This window comes from Nycticebus coucang, chromosome 11 (genome assembly GCF_027406575.1).
Source record: "Nycticebus coucang isolate mNycCou1 chromosome 11, mNycCou1.pri, whole genome shotgun sequence".
NCBI lineage: Eukaryota > Metazoa > Chordata > Mammalia > Primates > Lorisidae > Nycticebus > Nycticebus coucang.
The window spans coordinates 73,545,271-73,564,618 of NC_069790.1; the positions used below are offsets into that span (position 1 = coordinate 73,545,271).

Genomic DNA, 19,348 nt, shown 5'->3' on the forward strand with positions numbered 1-19,348 from the left:
AAACAAGATTCCCAAAGTGGGGGGAAGAACATATGCCCTACACGTTTCCTGTAGAAAAAATGGCATCTCTACCTAAAGAGGGTTCTCTAAGGGATAAGGTTCTACAAAGTGCTAAGTAGTCAACAAAGTCTGCCTTATGGGCTAAATATTAAAGGGATATGTCACCTCAACCTTCATGGTGTGATATTCTCATTTTTATAAAGGTAAATAAAGCTCGGTGGTCAGGGTGTACCCAGGGATTAGCCTTTTCTAGGAAGCAGCAGGCAACAACCACATTGTTCAGACGCTTTCAGGAAACCGGTAACCTGGGGATGCTTTTTTTCAATCTGTTGGAAATTGCAACTTGGGTAAAACCATATTTGGCTGACTTGATTTTTCTTTATTAACAGGTAGGAGATCAGATCATTGAGATCAATGGGGAAAGCACACGGGACATGACGCACGCCAGAGCGATAGAGCTCATCAAGTCTGGAGGACGGAGGGCGAGGCTGCTGCTGAAGCGGGGCACGGGGCAGGTCCCAGAGTATGGTGCGTTTCACGTTTCAATTCTCCCTTTCTCTGTTTCCTCTAAGTACCATACATGCCTGTGCTAATTTATGAAACTATATCAGTTCTCTGTTTCTACCTAAATATGTATGTAGCTATCAACAGGTGTGTATATATATGCACACATACATACACACACGTATACGTAAGCCCAAGAAATATGTGTGTGTGAGCTCTTTCTTTTGTTCCCTCGATTAGGGAAAGTTTAAATATCAAATGTAGGACCTTTCAGGGCATCTCCGAGTGTGCAGGGAGATCCAGCATGACCCGTATGCCAGAACTTTTCTAATCTGACTGGCATTTGAGTCTGTTCATTTGAGTTCACAGTAATTTGTCAATTATTTCCTAAAATTATGTGTGTGTATCAGACTGTCTCATAGGATGTGTAGCTGGGGCTAGAGAACAAACAAGAACAAATCTTCAGGGTGTGAAATTTGCAATGTAAACCATGAGGACATTTCCTTTGCATTTAGGAATTATTCCAAAAATTCACTCCTATGTTGTGTTTCCATATGCTTACCAGAAAGGCTTTAAGGTGCCATTGAATTCATAGATTTGCCTTCTAAAACCTTTAATGTTATTTCCTAGCAGCCCGTTACCAACACCACTGACAGCATAGTTCTAGTGTATCAGAAAAAGCTAGGTGATCATTACATAAGAAAACATCAAAATCTAAGGTGATCTTTGAAAATATTCTCAGGGAATGACAGAGAAAGACAGAGACAGAGGGGCAGTCAGACAGACATCAGTGAAAACTAGTGCAGGTGGCACCTGTTCATGGTAGGCAAACGGGATCTAATTGCTAACCTGAATAATGAGCTCAAATTGCTGATCTAGATACTCTATACTGTACCAAAAAAACTTCTAAAGAGTACTTTTTCCTTTCAAATTATGCTTTTTGCATTCATTATCTAAATAACTAACATCTCTTTATTTAGCAGCACAGATCTATACCTTGAGTCCAACTGGAATATCCAAATTCAAGGTCCCTTAAATACATTATGTTTCTGGGGGTATCGTACACCCCACAAAGCCTACAAAAATGCTAGAAAGCCCTCACTTTGAGTCTGAAAGTATTCAGAAGTTTCTGTATGGCTAGATCCATGGCTATGGGAAATATTTCATCCCAGCTTCCCAGGCTTAATGCTAGGAGCTAATAAAATATTTTTAAATACTTGTATTAGTAATAAACACAGGCCTGATTCTGCTAAATGGTACCAACATCAATCCCTGCGTAAAGAACCTAAATTCTTGGAATAGAATGTTCTTTTGCACCTTATTGACTGATTCAGTAATATCAAAGTGACTATCATTTCCAAGACATACCACATTTTTTTTAATTTATTATTAAATCAAAGCTGTGTACATTAATGTAATCATGGGGCACCATACACTGGTTTTATATACCATTTGACATATTTTCATCACACTGGTTAACATAGCCTTCCTGGCATTTTCTTCGTTATTGTGTTAAGACATTTATATTCTACATTTACTAAGTTTCACATGTACCCTTGTAAGATGCACCACAGGTGTAATCCCACCAATCACCCTCCCTCCATCCATTCTTCCCCCTCCCCTCCCTTCCTCATATTCTTAGGTTATAACTGGGTTATAACTTTCATATGAAAGCTATAAATTAGTTTCATAGTAGGGCTAAGTACATTGGATACTTTTTCTTCCATTCTTGAGATACTTTACTAAGAAGAATATGTTCCAGCTCCATCTGACATACCAATTTAATAGTATATTTCACTCTACAATAAGACCTAACCATTAGCTATACCAAGAAATTTTCATAGAGGTTATATTGTTCTTATTATTTTAACAAGTTGATGTTTAAAAAGTTAATCTGACCAATATGAGTGTCCTGAGCTATTCCATTCTGTTGTAGAATCATTAGTTGGTCCATGCTTTCAGGACCCCTATACCAGCTGCTTGTCTATCCTGGACGTTAGAACAGTACTAATGACCAACCTGTGGTATAGTTCAGATTATAATGCATAAGTGTGAAGCAGTCTCAGATTATCTTGAAGGAAAAAAATAAAACATACTTTTGAACAAGACAAAATTTCAATACCATGTCAACATTATTTTAATAATTCTTAAATTCTTAACATTATCCAAAAATGTCTGGTTAAGATTAAATTCTCAAATTAACCAAGACACAGAGATTGTTTTAATAACTAGGGACACTTTTGAGGGCCAAGCCGTCAATATTGTTAACTATAATAGTACTGCAAAATTTCTTCTAATATAGTCTTCCAAAACGTAACATAAAATCTTTCTTGCTGGTAATGTTAGAGTTTTCCAACTATGTTTGATATTACATTAATATGGATTTTGACTGTAAAATAACTTTAGAGGTGATATCACAAGAGAAAAAATGTAATAGTATAGAGCAGTCTCCTTTAGGGGAAGAACAAAGTAGTCATAAAACCAGTATTACTGTATTTTGTAGCATATATGTACACTTTTTTGCCCAAATTTTTGAGAGAAAAATAAGAATGTGTATTTTACATGATTGGCATGGCTCAAAGTGGGGGGTGCTGGAGTGGACCTCACAAGGCTGCCACACCCTGCTGCTGCCTGGGCCCACCAGGTGCACAAGGTTCTAGTCCAGGAGCATCTGGGAACTGGTAGGAACAGGCCAGAGTAGCCTCTGCTGAGAGCTACAACCAGGCAGGGCTGGCAGGTTGGGCCACGGCTTCATGGAGGGTACCATGAACCCCCCACACAGGCCCCAGAGACCTACTTGGCTGCCCAGGGGCCGAGCAACTTCAGAAGCCTCCTCCCCACTGGCCATAGCCCCCAATGTGATAGGGAGGGAAGGGCTCCTATGAGAGAGGGAAGGGGCAGCCCTCACAAAACAGGCAGCTGTGGGAAGGCAGGAGTGTTAGACCTCCCAGATGTGTCTCTCAGGACCTAGAGCAGCCACTTTTCCAGGGGGTGTTCTTCTGAAAGTTTGGACCAAAAACATGGGTGTGCATTATACACACAAGTGCATTTTACAGTAGTTCTTCAGGAAACTGTAAGCTGAAAGGGGCATGGTTATGCATGAGAAACCAAGAAGATTGGAGATCACATCAGCATCTTTTAGGAGAGTGTCAACAAATCATATTTTAGGAATTTCACAGTGACCAATTGGGTGGGGAGGTGGGATTCCGGAGTCTCCTAAGACCACCCCCCCTTCAGAGATTTTTCTAGAAGGGCTCATGGAATGCAGCTGTGCTCACAGCTAAGATTTATTACAGCACTGTAGTAAAGACACACAGCAGGATCACCAGAAACAAAGACAGGGCAACATCTGGAGGACTCCACATGAGGACTGCCTGGTGCTGGCTCTTTCCCACCAGGAGTCACCCAGAGCACACCTCACCCCAGTAACAAAAAGTGCAGCACCAAGTGAGACACTCCTGCTCAGGAAAATCCACCAGAGACTAAGTGCCACAGTTTTCACATGGGCTAGCCATGCGGGTAGCCTCTGTCTAACACATACCAAAATTCCAGACTCCTAGAAGGAATGCAAGTGTTCCACGTGGGCCACATTGTTTGTACAAACAGGTTAAGTACAGTGAGACATCTCAATCACTTAGCAAAAGATCTACAGAAATATAGGGGATGACTTGCTAGGCATGTCTCAGGCCTTTCTAAGGACAGCAGTCTCAGGCCTGCTATGTTAACCTTTCCTGCAGCAGGAGTAAGCCAAAGAAGTGGCCACATTCATAAATTGTACAAATGACTCCAGTGAGCAAGGAGTGCCCAACAGTTGAGGAGCACCAAAATTCCTCTAGCATCAGTTAAATATACCATACCATGAAATAGAATTTTTTATCCAAGATAAACTAGAGTATATTTTAACAAAATTCTCAAGAATTTTAACAAATTCTCAAGGGAGATGGGTAATAAAGCAAAAGAACTGCAACAATAACAACAAAAGAAGATACTTGGGGAAAAAAAAGAAAAGAAAAAAATACTTAACTTTACCAGTAGCTATAACCAAGAATATTATCCGCTTTGTCCAAATGCGCCCTAATCCCAGGTTTCCTTCATTTGCTTTTTAAGATCCTACCATTGGCATAAAATCTAGCAATCCTTAAAAAGATTGTTAAAGGGATTATCAGAATTCACACTTAACCTGTTAGGGAACTACTCAGGCTTAACATAGCCTGGGAAAGAGAGAACTTTGACAATAAGGAGGCTGGAAACCTGCCTGCAGAAGGGTATTAAAGTGATATCCACAGAGGGAGCGCTGATCCCTCTATGATTCAGAATTTAGAACAGTTACCAAGCAAGTCCCTCATCTGAACTTCTGGACACATCAAGGAAAAGCTGATCTCAGTCAAGAGAAATATAAAGCTGTCTCTCTGAGTTCTTAAGATGATCTGTGACAAGAGATAAGCACAGGAGCGACAGAATGAAGAAAACAGCAAGGACAATCCATCAGATCACTGACGAAACAAAATCAGTGTGAATCCACATGGATTAAACAGGTTGCACACCTGCCATCTGCAGTTTACCAAAAGGCTAATTGTCAGGTGACCCCTCAGCCAGTTCAAAGGCGTAAATCAGCAAACACGGAGGCGGAAGTAGTGGCTGCTCACAGAGGCTGTGGAGCAGCTGCAAAGGGAGTTGGAAAATGATAAGGGCTTTGAAGGGGAAGCTGCTTTCATAGTTAAGTTTTTGAAAGAGGAGCTCAGGAGATAGATACTCCAACTCCAGTCCTCAGGACCAGAATTTGTTGATTATAAACTCCAGGGAAAGTGTGAGTTCCCCCCTCCCTTGACACACATCTCAACACCATACTAACTAAAGAATCAAAAGATGATGCATCCAAAGTAGTGCCCTCCTGAACACTCCTTATTGCTATTCAAACTAGATTTGAAAAGGGTAAGAGAAAAGGAAGTACACATCATGATTGTAAAACTGCACAGGAATGAATTATACAAATGAGCTCCCTTGAAACACAGGTGTCCTTCATTAGCATTCAAGGAATACAAGATGAACATGCACTTGATCTATAAACTGAGCCAGAGCCAGGGCCAAGATAAACAGATGTGCCCATTGGATGAAAAAATTCCCAGTGTAAGCAGGTCAGACCAAAGAGGAGCATTTCCCTTGGTAACATTTGCTGTGATAGTTGATCAAAATAGAGCAAAACAGAAACATCCTTCTCAGTCTTGGTGTTCTGGCTTGTTTATTGTCTTAGAAAGCAACATGGCAGGCCTTTATGAATAGCACACAGAAAGTCTCAGTGGTCTCAGGAGGCCCAGGCAGGGTTAAAAAGGAAGGAGCAGAATTTTCACAATACAAGTGGCCCAGAGACAACTAACACCAAGTGCCCACACAAAGGGGAAGATGGAGGCAATCAGTGAATTATACTTCGGCCTACGCTTCCATTTTCAAAGGTAATTGTATCTTTAATAGAGTTTCACTTGATTATAGGCATGTGGCAAATGAAATTGTTTACATTTTATAAGTACAATAAAACTGTGCTGAGTAAGATGTATCTGAGCCAGTGGCTATAGCTAAAGAAATGAATGGGACAAATAGTTGTTTAGTTAAAAGTGTTCCTTTAATCAGTGAATCAGAATGACTTACAGCAATCATCGTGGAACATCAGGTTAATCAGTGCTGTTCTCTATGTAGATGGCAATATGCAGTGTTTACTTCTGTATCCTCCTTTAAGAATATGCATTACCACGTAAACATCGTAAGGATAGCCTTATAATTACATCCACAATGATTTGCTCAGCATGCCTTTTCATGCCTCTGATCATACAAAGATAACAACAGACAATATACTCTTACCCAATAGTCCATGTGGAGCAACCCCTGTGATGACTATCATTAGTTAATATAATTAATATTTCTTCAACTAAACCAGGATTTACTGAACATCTACTATGTGCAGACTTCTCTGCAAGTACCCTAAGGTAAAATACAGTCCTGGTCCTCCATCAGCCAACACTCTAATGTAAAGATACATGTAACAGCTATTTCTAACAGAGTAGTGACTGGCAGAAAGGTCTCAAATGATTTCATTAAAAAATTAAAATGGGTACTATTATTTGTAGACTAATAAGGACTTCTAGAGTGTTCAGGATCTTTGAAGAGCACTTGACTTCTTCGGTTTATGAAGTATTTTCTTTATATTAATGATTTGTACTTGTTCTGAAGAAAGGCTCTGTTAAATATGGGTAAAGCTCCACTTAGACCTTGTCTGAATTGTGCTAAATTCCAGGTTAGCCTTTCTGTGAAATTTTCTGATCATTGCTTTTCCCCTCCTGTGGCTTTCAGCCACTTCTGGAGCCTAGGGCAGCCTCACCTCACATCCTGGGGGCTTCTGAGGGCATACTGAGGTTCCCCCCACCCAAAGAAAGACAAAAGGGAGTCACCACTGCCTTAATCCTTCCTTGGAGACCACTGTTATGAGAGCTTTAAGCAGCTCCATAGCCTTCACACTAATTCACCTGCATTTTTAATAGGGCAAAAGGCAGTTTGCTTCCATCATAAATTCTGAAATTTAATTTCAGCTTCTGACATTCTTGGTTGAGCATATCTTCCTTTTTCATGAGAAGGTCTACAAATCACTCAAGAATACCTTTCACTGAGTGAGAGAAAATGATAAAGCACCCAGGAAGAGGACAGGATGTCCGCAGAACCCTGGGCTGCCTCATGCAGAGGTCAGAGTTCTTCCTCTCTGGAAGACTCAAGATGCTCCCTGCAGCATGGAGGCAACCCCAGGAAATCCTCTAAGCATAAAGCTTGCTGTAAGTTTCTGTTTCATGGAGTCAGGGGCAAGGGCTTGCTTAATGCAACTTAATGCAACTTGGAAATTCCTTTTGCCGGTGCTCAGTCAAAACCTCCTTTATTATTTTAAGTGTTTTTAGGATGAGGGTGAAATCGCATTCCTCTCCGTTGTTTCACTGAAAATCGGGGACTATAATGACATTCCTTTTTTTCATACTCTTTCTAAGGCTATATGCTGACATGCCTGCACCTGCAAGTCCTCACTTATTAAGTATTTAAGACTCTGATAAAACACCTTAGATGGCATAGTGCCCAAGAAATCTACCAAGAAAAACCCATTTAGCTCTTGAGGTTCAGCTTCCCTCAATTAAATTGTGGGAAGAGATGAATGGATTAAGAGAGATCTTTTCCAAACACCATTGAGAAGAGCACTCCTATGTATCTAAAGATTCCAGCTCCCCCAGGAACCCATCCTGGACAGTCATATTTTAAGATCTAATTAAAACATTTCCTTCCTTCCCCCACCAAGAAGCTGTGCTCTTCCACAAGAGGGCTGCTTCCCATAGAAGTCTAGGAGATAAGGCAGCTTTCCTAGTAGAAACACTACTGAATACTGTAAGAACACTGGAACAGAGCTTAAAGAAATCACAAATTCAAGAGAATGTTTTTTACATGTCAGGGGAGTGGGGAGTGAAGGTTAGAGATCAAGATCAAGAGGGCAAGATCAAATATGGAAACTCAGAAAATCCTATAATGCAGAAGAGGAGAAAAAATTTACACTTTTTAAGAGGAGTCAGAAGTCTCTCTCTCTCTCTCTCTCACACACACACACACACACACACACACACAAGTATTAGAACAATGATTCAGCCTTTTAAATACACAGATGCCTTCACTCCCTCTCACTCTCCACATACCCTCTGGAAATTCTGATTGAGTCTGGTACAGGCCTTTTTATTTTTAAAGGGAATTTCATTTTATTCATTTCAATTTATTTCCCAGGGAAATTCACGCCCTGGAGATTGCTGGATTTTTCTTCTCTGGTTCTATGGTAAAGGCCAATCCCACAGGAGTGTTTACTTCTTGGTGCCTTTTTTATATCTTGTAATATAAAGTCTAAATCATTTACATTCTAAGACTTACAGCCATTGAAACATAAAGAAAGGAATAGATTCCTCCCATCACCCTCTCATTTTCCGTATCATGCCTTTTTGACAGTCTGATCTTATTTTCTGATGTCATTATGAAGAGTCTGGCCCTGGGGTTCACAGCATGAGAACATTGGGTCAAGCTAGGTAGGACTTCTAACTCCTCAAGGAGACCCATTACAAAGTTGGTACTACATTCCTAATTCCCTTTTCCCACTGTTAGATTTTCTTTTGTCTTGAAGTAGAGATGTTATGAAAAGGTTTTGATCCCCATGAAGGAGTTCAACAACAAACCCTGCAGTCCAGTTACTCAAAGCAAAGTCCAATACCTCAAGGCAAATTCTAGAGTAGCCCCGAACAACCGCCATAACCAGCAAATGTCAAGACTCCAAAGCTTCAGAAATGCCTATGCCTACTGCCATCTGCTGATTGTCCCTAATCAAATAACTTACCAGCTTTAATTTCTAAACTTAGGTACTCTAAATTCCTCCTTTACAGTGGAAGAAATAATGAATCCACAAGCCCAGCTTTTGTTTTAACACTTTATTTTTTCAGAGCAGTTGTAGGTTCACAGATAGTTGAGAAAAAGGTACCAAGCTTCCATGTCCTCCCTGCCCTATTCATGCGTAGTCTCAGTGATCAGCATCCCCTATCAGATGGCTACATTCTCACAACTGATGAGCCTATGTTGACACATCACTACCACTCAGAGTTACATTAGGATTCACTCTTGGTGGTATATATTCCATGAGTTTAGACAAATGTATAATGAGATGCATCCACCATCGTAGTACCGTAGAGAATAGTGTTACTACCCTACAAATCTTCTGCACTGCACGTATTTATTCATCCATTCTCCTCACTCTTGCCCCTACCCCCGGCAGCCCCAGTGTCGTCTTCTAATAAAGACCTCCTAATATTCTTTTCAACTGAAGTCCATCCCTCGGGACCAAAGATAAAATCATATGCATCTAATGCTTTACTCCAGGCTTGAATGATATGTTCTAACTCTAGCAAAATCTCTAAACTTTGAGAATCACACATTCTTCAATGTGCTATTTTATGTTCAAGATTTTTTTTTTAATAAAACAACAAACCCATTTAGCCCAGAATCAATCGCTGTTCTATAATGTGGCTCACACATTTGCTTCCAGAATAGCCTACAAAAAGGTCTCTAGTCTTTTAAGCATACACTTTCCAACAGACTATGACCCTGAGCTTATCTGGATGCTAGGTTTTAGGGCTGACATATACACTCGTAACGTATGCATTAATGTGTCTAGCACAGTGCACAACTCTGTTTCTCACTTTTCACTGTAGTTTCTATTTTAGCCTTCTTGGCAATTTATTTTGACCGTGTTCTAGGTCCTTTTATTTGACCTTCTGGGCAGGAGGTTTTATGGCACATGAATCTTTCAAGCCCAGTAAAGGCCATGTTTACAACCAAATAAGAGCCTTCGTTGTGTGACACTAAAACAGCTTGATTGTTTTCACACAAAATTACTTGCATCTTGGCAGGGATAAATGGTAAACCCAATTAATCCATCCTGAAATTTAATTTCCACTTCTGATATTCATTGTAAGCATTTGCTTCCTTAGCTCAGTGAGGTTCTACTTTCCATTTAACCTCGAGGCGCCCTCCCTTCCCTCAGACACACACCATGCTATGAAAACCACCCCTGAAGAAATCACCCCTGAAGCACACCCCCAATCCATGTGGAGGGCTGATCCACTGTGCACCTGGGGGCCATGTGTACACAGAGCCCTGCGTGGAGCAAGCTGGGCGTGGACATGGGAGGACAATCAGGGTGTGCTGGCGGAGGGAATTAGGCCCCCAAATGTCTGAGCTGTGTGGACGAAGTTCTGCTCACCTTCACCTCACCATGGACACCTTCCCCTCACCCCGCCCTGTGCGGAGCTGAGAGCAGGGGGCAGCTGGTACCTCTCCTACAGGCCTGTTTCTTGGAGACTGTTGACCTCAGTAGTCCCAAATTTCTAGACACGTCTTTGAGTAGGGAGAGAACTGTAGTCTATGATCTGAGCTTGACAAAGCAGCCATGGCCCAGGAGTGCAGAGGAGTGGAGCAGGCGAGACTTTCTTTTCAGCTTTTTTTTTTCCAGAAAGCAGTTATATTCAGCAAGTCAACTGTGAACTTTGAATATAAAGAAGCACAGTGTTAGAGGTGAGGGGAACTGTATGAGTTTATGGGATTATTAGAGAAAATGTAAATATAAACATATTTTTAGACATGATTACTGTGATTCTCAAATGACAGCTGATATCACTAAAACACCCCATTGTGAGAAAATTCTATAAGAATTTAAATATTACCATTCCAAATTTTAATAACATTTATGGCTTCATAAAAGCACCTCAGGATGCCCTCAAAATTGGGGAGGGGTCTACTTTTGAAATACATGTATAGCTCAGTCTTTCACTAATTTCACTTGCTGCATGCTTGATAGGGTTAGCTTTACTTAAAGTCTTTATCCTTACTATCTAGATAATTTTTATTTGACTGCTCTAAACGTACTAAGCAATCTTGATTCTAACAGTAACAATATATCTTTGTCACTGGTTCTGTTAATTCTAATGATTGGTCCTAGGCTGTTCCTCCCCTTCCTTTAGGAATGGTACCTTCCAGTCTCTCCATGTGCATGAAAAGTGACAAGCATGGGTCCCCATATTTCTACTTATTGGGCCACCCTAAAGACACGGTTTGTAAAATCTGCATGAATATTATCTTTCTCTAATGAGCCTTGGTTTTGCATATGTCTTAACTGGCGTGTAATGCTTTCTCTTTCATAGTAGCTTGTCTCATTACTGCTAGAGTTCTGGACTATATTTGTAACTGAGTCCTCACAAGTCATAAGGATAGGATTTGTGAAAATTTGAGATGCAGCCCATCCTTGGGGGGGCAGCCTAGAATGACCCCAGCAGCCAAATAAGAGAGGCAGCACTAGCAGAGTTCTGCCCCATACACTTCCAAAAATCTTCCCTGGGATTCCAAATAGCCAAATCTATTTCCTCTCAGCCCAGGTATGGACATCTCCAGACTAAGCCACCTTTTTTGCATCAGACAGAAAGAGAGCCATCGTTGCCAGACATTCTAGCCCTGGAAACTCTGACCTGTACCTGGCACTGGGGACAGTTCCCAGCCTGCTGTGGGCGGGTGTCCAGTCAGCACTGAACCTTCTCACCTTCCTTCCTCCGTACTCAGTGATGGACCAACTTTAAGGGGAAAACAAAAATTTTTAAGACCCCATTGGTGACTATTTTTAAAAAGTAGTCATAACTTTATATCTAGACAGTATTCACAACTGTTTCAAAATGAATATTCTCAAGTGTTGGCTGTATTTTAGCCTAATATTGGAAAAACATTCCTAAGGAAAATAAAATCATCCTATAAAAGTAAGGTACAACATAGATGATAGGCTTGCAGCTATAGTTCAAGCAACTTTTTACCCTCGATACATCCCTGGAGCAGCTCACATTTCCACTGTCAAATCCTGCAGTGGCATGTTGCTACTGCCACGATTTAATTGGACTAGGATTTTAAAATGTCAGTTTGGCAGGAACTAATACTCATGCTCAGTCTCCACAGTTAGCCATCTGAGTATGACTCCAACTGACACATTTCTCGATTCTGGTTTGATGCTACCCCTTTCACACTGTCACAGTCACGACTAATCATCTCTTCTCCAAATTCTTTTAAGCCAGCTCCCTAAATTCTTTCTGAAACAAATTTTCTGGTTGTTAATGATCATACTAATTGCCATCCAGGACTGGCCTCCATTTAACATGAAAGACAATATTATTCACTAAGTGAATTATTTAATTGGCCTCCTGCTAAATAATTTCTTATGAAATAGTTTATGCTGATATAAATACCTACACACACACACACCATTGCAATAATTCCTGAAAAATACCTACAAAAATAAGTTTAAATGTATCACTTCTCTAACATATGTCTCTCAGGGATAACTTACTGATCAGGGGAAAGCTAAGTTAGGCATAAAAGAAAAAGTTACCAGATGCTAGAATAGGTATAAAGTCGTGGAGTCACTATGGCGTAAATCTAGCCTCATGAGTGTAGATTAAAGAGGCATAGATTTCTGTTTCTGACGAAAGAATGATATATGGTTACCGTATGATTTACTTTAACTAGTCTGTAATCCATGGGGATAAGAAGACTTGAATTAATTTATTTACTAGAGTCACTAATTTTCAAAAGAGAAAGGAAAGGGAAGGAGGGAGAAAGAAAGGGCTCTTTGTGGTTTCAGTTCAGTTCCACAAATATCTTTTGAGTGTCACCTGTGACCCCAGGTCCTTTGCTCAGTGCTCAGGATATAAAGACTAAAATGAGAGGCTTAGCCATGTGCATTCACAGACTAGTAGGGGACACAGGGAGAAAATAGTTCACTAACAGATGTGAGCAGCATCAGCAAAGGTATACGGCACGGAGGAGGCGTGTACTAAATCTGCTTAGCAGAGTTGTAGAAGGTTCTACCCAGGAGGTGACATTTTAGCTGGACATTGATTTCACCAGAGTGGGCAAAAGGTAAGACTCTTTCCAAGCAGAGAAAGCAGTTGGAGAAAAGTCAGGAGACACGTTCAGAAGAGCAGGGTAAATGGGAAAGATGGTGGCCAAAATGAAAGAGGGGCTCTATTTAAAAGGGCCTTGAACAATAAGCAAAAGAATTTGATGTTTATATAATCAGGTGTCATTTAAAACATTTTGAAGTAGGAATCTAAAAATACCTGGATTTGAAAATATACCTTAGTAGTATTGGTTTTATAGGAAAATGCAGGCAGTTAAAATGTTTTTGCAAAAGTTGGACCAAATGATGTGAGGACCGGAATTAGGGAAGTGGTGGTAGAAACAGCACATTGGGGTTGGATTTGGGGAATAGTTCAGATGTTTCATTGATGAAAATAACAAAACTTGGTGAAGAATGAATAAGAAAGAAAAGATGAGGTGGAGGGCTTTGGCCCAGGGCTGAGTGGAAGATGAAGCCAGGAAGCTGACAGGAAACACAGGTGTGCAGTGTGGGAGCCAGAGTAGGAAGAAGGATAATGAGGTTGGTTTGGGACCTGAGTTTCAGATGCCTGGAGGACATTTTTGTGAGGCAGCCCAGAAACAGGGCAGGAACAGGGCACTCAGGCAAGGCCTCAGGAGTGGAAACGGAGCCTGAGCAGAAGAAGCTTTCCCCCAGAGAACTTACTTCGTACGGAGAGAAGAGAGTCCACAAGACACAGGCTCATGTGATGGGCAAGTGAGAGAAGTTGGAGACAAAGGTCAGAGACAGCGGGCAGTCTGGGAGGCAGGAAGAGAGCCGGGAGAGAGGAGTGACGTGGAAGCCAAAGAGAGGGTTTTGAGGCTCCAGGGAGAATTACCCACTTTTTAGATGAAAAAGTGATTGTTCTGCCCAGGGATGGGCTGGGGAGGGAGTTCCTACCTGGTTTAGCATGATGCCAGGCACACGGCACTCAAGAAATGACAGCTGTTGTGAGCAGTGAGGGTGGGAAATGGCCTGCTACCTCCTGGGACCTCACCCATTGGCTACCTCACATGCCACTCACATGTTGGGCCTCGCTGGGAATCCACCGAGCATGGACAGCCACTGGGAGCAACCAGAGCTCCTGCTTAGCTCCAGCAGTGAGTGACCAGGTCCTTGTTTTCCTGGCTTGTCTTTTCAGAGGATGGGGAGGGTCAGAGTACAAAGATGAACAAGACACTACTTCTACCCTAAAGGAATCTCTAGGTGGGAAATGTTTAAGGAAAAACAGGGTCCTCGTTGTTTGAAAAAAAAGCTCTTTAATCACATTCTTGTTGAAATCGTCTGTTGGTATACAGGGTCTGAAAACAGGGATGCTGTGCTTAATTTCTCTTCTCTCATGACATACCACATTTTAAAGTCTGGGTTCATCGGGATTCAAGTGACAGTGTCCCCTCCTCCCCCATAGACCTTCAGTCTTGCTCTGGTGACAAAATCCAATAACTGCTTCAACCCTATAACAGCTAACACTATTGTCAGCAGGTGATGTGGATCTTCTCCTTCTCTGATTACTCCCCCAGGTCTTCCACTCTCTTCCCACCCATAACACACCTTCCCAGCCTGGTCTTTGGGATCTCTTCTGCCCTCATGGTTCCACCTGTCACCACTGTAAAGATGAATCTTGTGTCTCTTTTTCCTTCTCTGCTCATTCCACACCTCTCCAGGCATCCAACTGCCTGCTAGACATTCCCACACAGATACCCCACATTTATGTATCCAAATTATATTCATGACATTTCCTCTGAAAATATTCCTCCTCTTGAATCAATTTTTAATTAGTTGAACTATTAGCCATCCTGGTTGCACAGCTCAAAACCATCTTGACTAACTGCCCCACTCATACTCACGTGTACACAACCAGTTCCCAAGTCTGAGCATCACCCTTCTCATTTCCCAGGTCAGCCCTGCAGCCCTCTCATTATTCTATCCCAGCTCAGGCCCACTCCCCTGGATTAGGTAGCCTTCTCCCTGATAGCCCCCCTGCTGTTGTCAGTCTTCCCCAATCACTGATGCCCAACAGTTGTCCTAAAGGATCACCCCCACTCAAAAATCTTTTCCATCCCCCCTTCGAAAAAATCCTTAAATGAATCCCCAAAGCCGTCCATGATTTGGCCTCATCCTTCTATTCAATCTTATCTCTCATCTCCCACCATATCTTATTACATATCTGTGTTTCAGCCACACTGTAACATTTGTCATTATCCTATATTCCTGCCTTCAGTGGTTGGACACATGCTGATCTCTTGGCTTGGAAAACTCAAATCTTATCTTCTTTAAAAACCTAGGTCAAAGGCACCTCCTCCATAAATCCTTCCCCTGTCCACCAATCAGAAGTAATCTTTCAGTCCTCTGAAATCCCATAGCCCTTTATTTATACCTTTCTCCTCTCTTTCTCTCTCCCCCCCGCCACCCCGCACCCAGCAGAGTTATCAGTATCATACTGATATCATACTCATACTTCCTCCCCTTTGTGATATTCAAGTTATTCATATCAGTATTTACCTAGGTTCTTAATACAGTGCTTTGCAGACTGAAGACAACCTGGAAGACTGAATAAATAAGTGAATGAATAAACATTTTGCAATATCATGAGGTCATCATCCTGACAGCAAATTTCAATGTCTGTTTTGTTTAGTCATAGAACTTGTAGGATGAATGACCCAAATTTCTACTGACCCTCTCAATCTAAACCAGAAATAGAGTTTCTCTCTCTTTTTTTTCATAATAAATTCCTGCCTGCCCACATATTTTCTAGTAATGTATCTCTTTGTATTGAGTGTGGACTGGAAGAAAATTGGCTAATTGAAGTTCCAGGCAACTGTTTCTGGTTCATCTAAGTTTTATCATTTATATGAGGTTTTTCTTCTCACATTACAGTGGTGACCTAGGTCAGCAGCACAGACTATAGTTTAACATGCCAGAGTTCCTTCTGGGACACAGAAATGCCATATACAGCACAGTCTCTTGAAGACATGAAATAACTGGGACCTAGGGATCGAGAGTTAAGATCACGTCTGTCTGAGTGGGATTTCTATGTCTGCCTTCCTGCTATGGAAAAGGGGTCACTACAGAAATTCTCTAACTTCACTTCTAGTCTCCTGGGTCTATACCACGTTCAACCAAATTTACTTCTATCAGCCACTGTTTGATGCCAAGGGGACTACAGAAAAAAACATGGCATTATATCTGCCTGAGTCCTGCTCCAGGGGCAGGGTCCTTTAAGATCTGTGGAACTGGCAGTGATCAACTGGGGGAAAAATGAAATTAAAAGTGGTAAGAAATAAAGAGACAGGACACACAGAATAGAGTTTTCAAGGTGGGGCACAGGGGACCACCACTAGCTTGTGGGGCTTCAGTGAGTGACTCTGAGTCTTTATGCCACGCAGCTTTCCTTGAAAGCTATTTCCTCATTTAGTCAAAAGGATAAGCTGAGGAAGGGAGTAAAAAGTCATCAGTTTCTCCAAGTAAGCATGTTAGTTCTTATTCTATCTATAATCATTAACTTTAAGGGTCTGGACAGCCTTGAGAAATCCAGAACCTGAGCCTTGTGTGGGATCAGCCTCCTGTCTGTGGTCACACACATAGATCCCTTGGGGGAGGTTAGACCCGTCTAGTTTCTCTGTGAGGCGGACACAGTGGCATCAGGCTCCTCTGAAGAATTGTGGAAGAGAAGAATTTTCTTCTGATCTTCACCCAAAGGTGTTTACCTCCATGATTAGGGTACAAGCCCTTCTTCCTGCCCATATCTCAGGGCTTGAGCTGTCCCCTCGACCTCTGCCCTGGCCATTATACAAATTCCCACAATGGATATTTGCTTCTGGAAGGTTGTTGACTGTTGACTGAGCAGGGATCAGCCTGGTTAATATTCCTTCCTAGGCCTTGCGCGCAACTTCTGCTATGGCCATTCAGAGTGCTTACAGACCCAGCAGGGGAATTTGTAAGCTATATCCCTTACAGGCCAGGTTTCCAATAAAAGCAGAAACTGCCCAGACAAGTAATTTAACTGTTAGTTTAAAAGTAAGTTAGCTAAACCGTTTTTATTCCACCTTGCTCAACTTATTTTTCTGTTTTTCCCCTTTTCGGGGGGTATTTTCCCTAAGAATGGGGTCTTTGGTCCCAAAGTTCCAAAGGTCTTTGGAGCTTTCCATCTCACCAAAGAGCCCAAAATATTTACTTAGAACAGGAAAGGCTGGGCACAGTGGAGCACACCTGTAATCCTAGCACTCTGGGAGGGCGAGGCAGGAGGACAGCTTGAGGCCAGGAGTTTGAGACCAACCTGAGCAAGAGTGAGGCCCTGTCTCTATAAAAATAGAAAAATTACCTGGGCATAGTGGCAGGTGCCTGTGGTCCCCTAGCTGAGAGGAAGGAGGATCACTTGAGCCTAAAAGTTTGAGGTTATGGTGAGCTATGATGACACCTGCACTCTAGCCCAGGTGACAGAGAGAGACCTTATCTAAAAAAAAAAAAAAAAAGGACATTATAAACCAGAATGACATGAGAGTTTGAGACCTATTGAGACAAGAGGTAAAAAAAAAAAAAAAAAAAAAACAATGGCTGAAGAGTCAGCCAGAGTTTATTGAAGGTAGTTGATTTTGAGAAACTCTTGAGGAACTAGTGGGTTTACGACAGGCAAAGAGACAGGCCAAGAACAGTATGATTCCAAGTGAACATAGGATATTGTGTGAGATGATTTTGAAGCCAAGAGGCAAATGGTAGGACCAGAGCACAGGGCTCCTATCAAAAAGCAGAGAGAGGAGAATAAAAACTTGGAATGCTTAGAAGAAGCCGATACTAGAAATTAATGACTGAGATGATCCAGAAAGTTCTAGGTAGAAAACATTTCTGGAAAGAATTTTCAATCCTGGCTACCCATAGGAATCACCTGGGAAATTCATACTTGAAAAATAGCCATAGAAGCTCCTTTCTAGACCAATTAAACCAGAATGGGGTAGGGAAAAGCTGTAGACAGAAGTTCACTTCTGTTGTTGTTAATATTGCCCAGGTCAATACAGTGTGCCGCTGGAGTTACAGACCACTCAGCAAGAGGCAGATCAAATAAGCCATTAACCTAGAAAATGCAGGGATGGCTAAGGAGGTGCTAAAAACAGTGGAAGTAAGACACAGGGAGTTGCCAATACAAAGAGCCTCGAAAGAAGAATCCATAGACTTGGTAACTAATGGTAAAGGGAAAAATAATAGGACCCCAAAAATATCCCTAGATTAGATCCTGATTATTAAGGGTAGGAGGGGGATAGGCAAATTCAGAAATGATGCCATTAACTACCTGCGATCTTTCAAGAAATACCTAATTTCTCTATACTTTTCTACTTTCGCTTAGAAAAAAAGAATTTCTTAATTTCTCTGGACCTGTTTTCTCATCTATAAAATGATAGAGTTAAATTATGCAACGTTTTGGTTCCTTTCAAATACTAACATTGAGAATACTGTGAGTGAACTAATCTAGGGGTATAAAAAAAATAATATGTAGGACTGGCATGATGGCTCCTGCCTATAATCCCAGCAATCTGGGAGTCTAAGGCAGCAGTATCACTTGAGACCTGGCATTTGAGGCCAGCCTGGGCAACATGACAAGACCCCATCTCTTAAAAAAAAAGTGGAATTTTATGATGTGTGCGGCCATTCATATAGTGATTCATGATGGCCATTACATCACAGTCATGTGTCTTCAGCAGATGAAACCGAAAGGGCAGATGGAGTCCCCAGGGAAAAGAACAGGAGAGTGTGGGAAAGGGAGGCCAGCAAATAAGAGTAAGAATGTATAAACTCCCTGGTTGCCTCTCCAGGCTCTGTGTCACCTCCCTTCTTACGACAGGTGAGCAATGACCCAGAGGCCACTTTCCCTCATAATCCCAACTTTAATGTATGGACTCAATCATTTTAATATGACCACTTACAGGCACTTTCCAACACTGTGTTTTTCTGGTGAAGGATTGTCTCACATTAATGGTTTACCTTCAAAAAAATGAATTGGGTCTTTTCATAATTCCTTACGAAAATTCACTGAGAGGCAAGTAGCAGGGATTTTTAATGCCTGTTTTTATATTCAAGATGTTTCCCTTTTATATATGTATATAAAATGCCAGAGGGAAGAAAACTTATCTTTCCCAAGTGAAATACATCTGTTCAGTTGGCCTTTTCCTATTATAGCCACCAACAGTTTATTACCCCTGGGCATATAGCAATCAATAGCTTTAGCTTGTTTTCAAAGTGAAATATCAGGCCATGCCTCGGCAAAAAAGAAAAAAGTAAAAACCTCACTGCTTACTCAGCATGTAGGTGAAATGGTTCTTGCCTTTTGGTGGTCAAATACAGTGAAAC

The 19,348-nt window shown here is 41.5% G+C and overlaps 1 protein-coding gene across 6 annotated transcripts in view; it reads left to right on the top strand.

The window, feature by feature from the left end:
* MAGI2 (membrane associated guanylate kinase, WW and PDZ domain containing 2) overlaps nucleotides 1-19,348 on the top strand; it is a 1,522,816-nt gene that overhangs the window by 1,459,728 nt on the left and 43,740 nt on the right. For 4 of the 6 annotated variants that reach the window (XM_053609528.1, XM_053609530.1, XM_053609531.1 and 1 more), the window contains one exon: nucleotides 390-528. In XM_053609528.1, coding sequence (XP_053465503.1) covers nucleotides 390-528 — 139 coding nt within the window. Of the gene's footprint in view, nucleotides 1-389; nucleotides 529-11,053; nucleotides 11,165-19,348 lie in introns of all 6 variants that reach the window. The other 2 variants (XM_053609533.1, XM_053609534.1) reach the window with 2 other exon arrangements.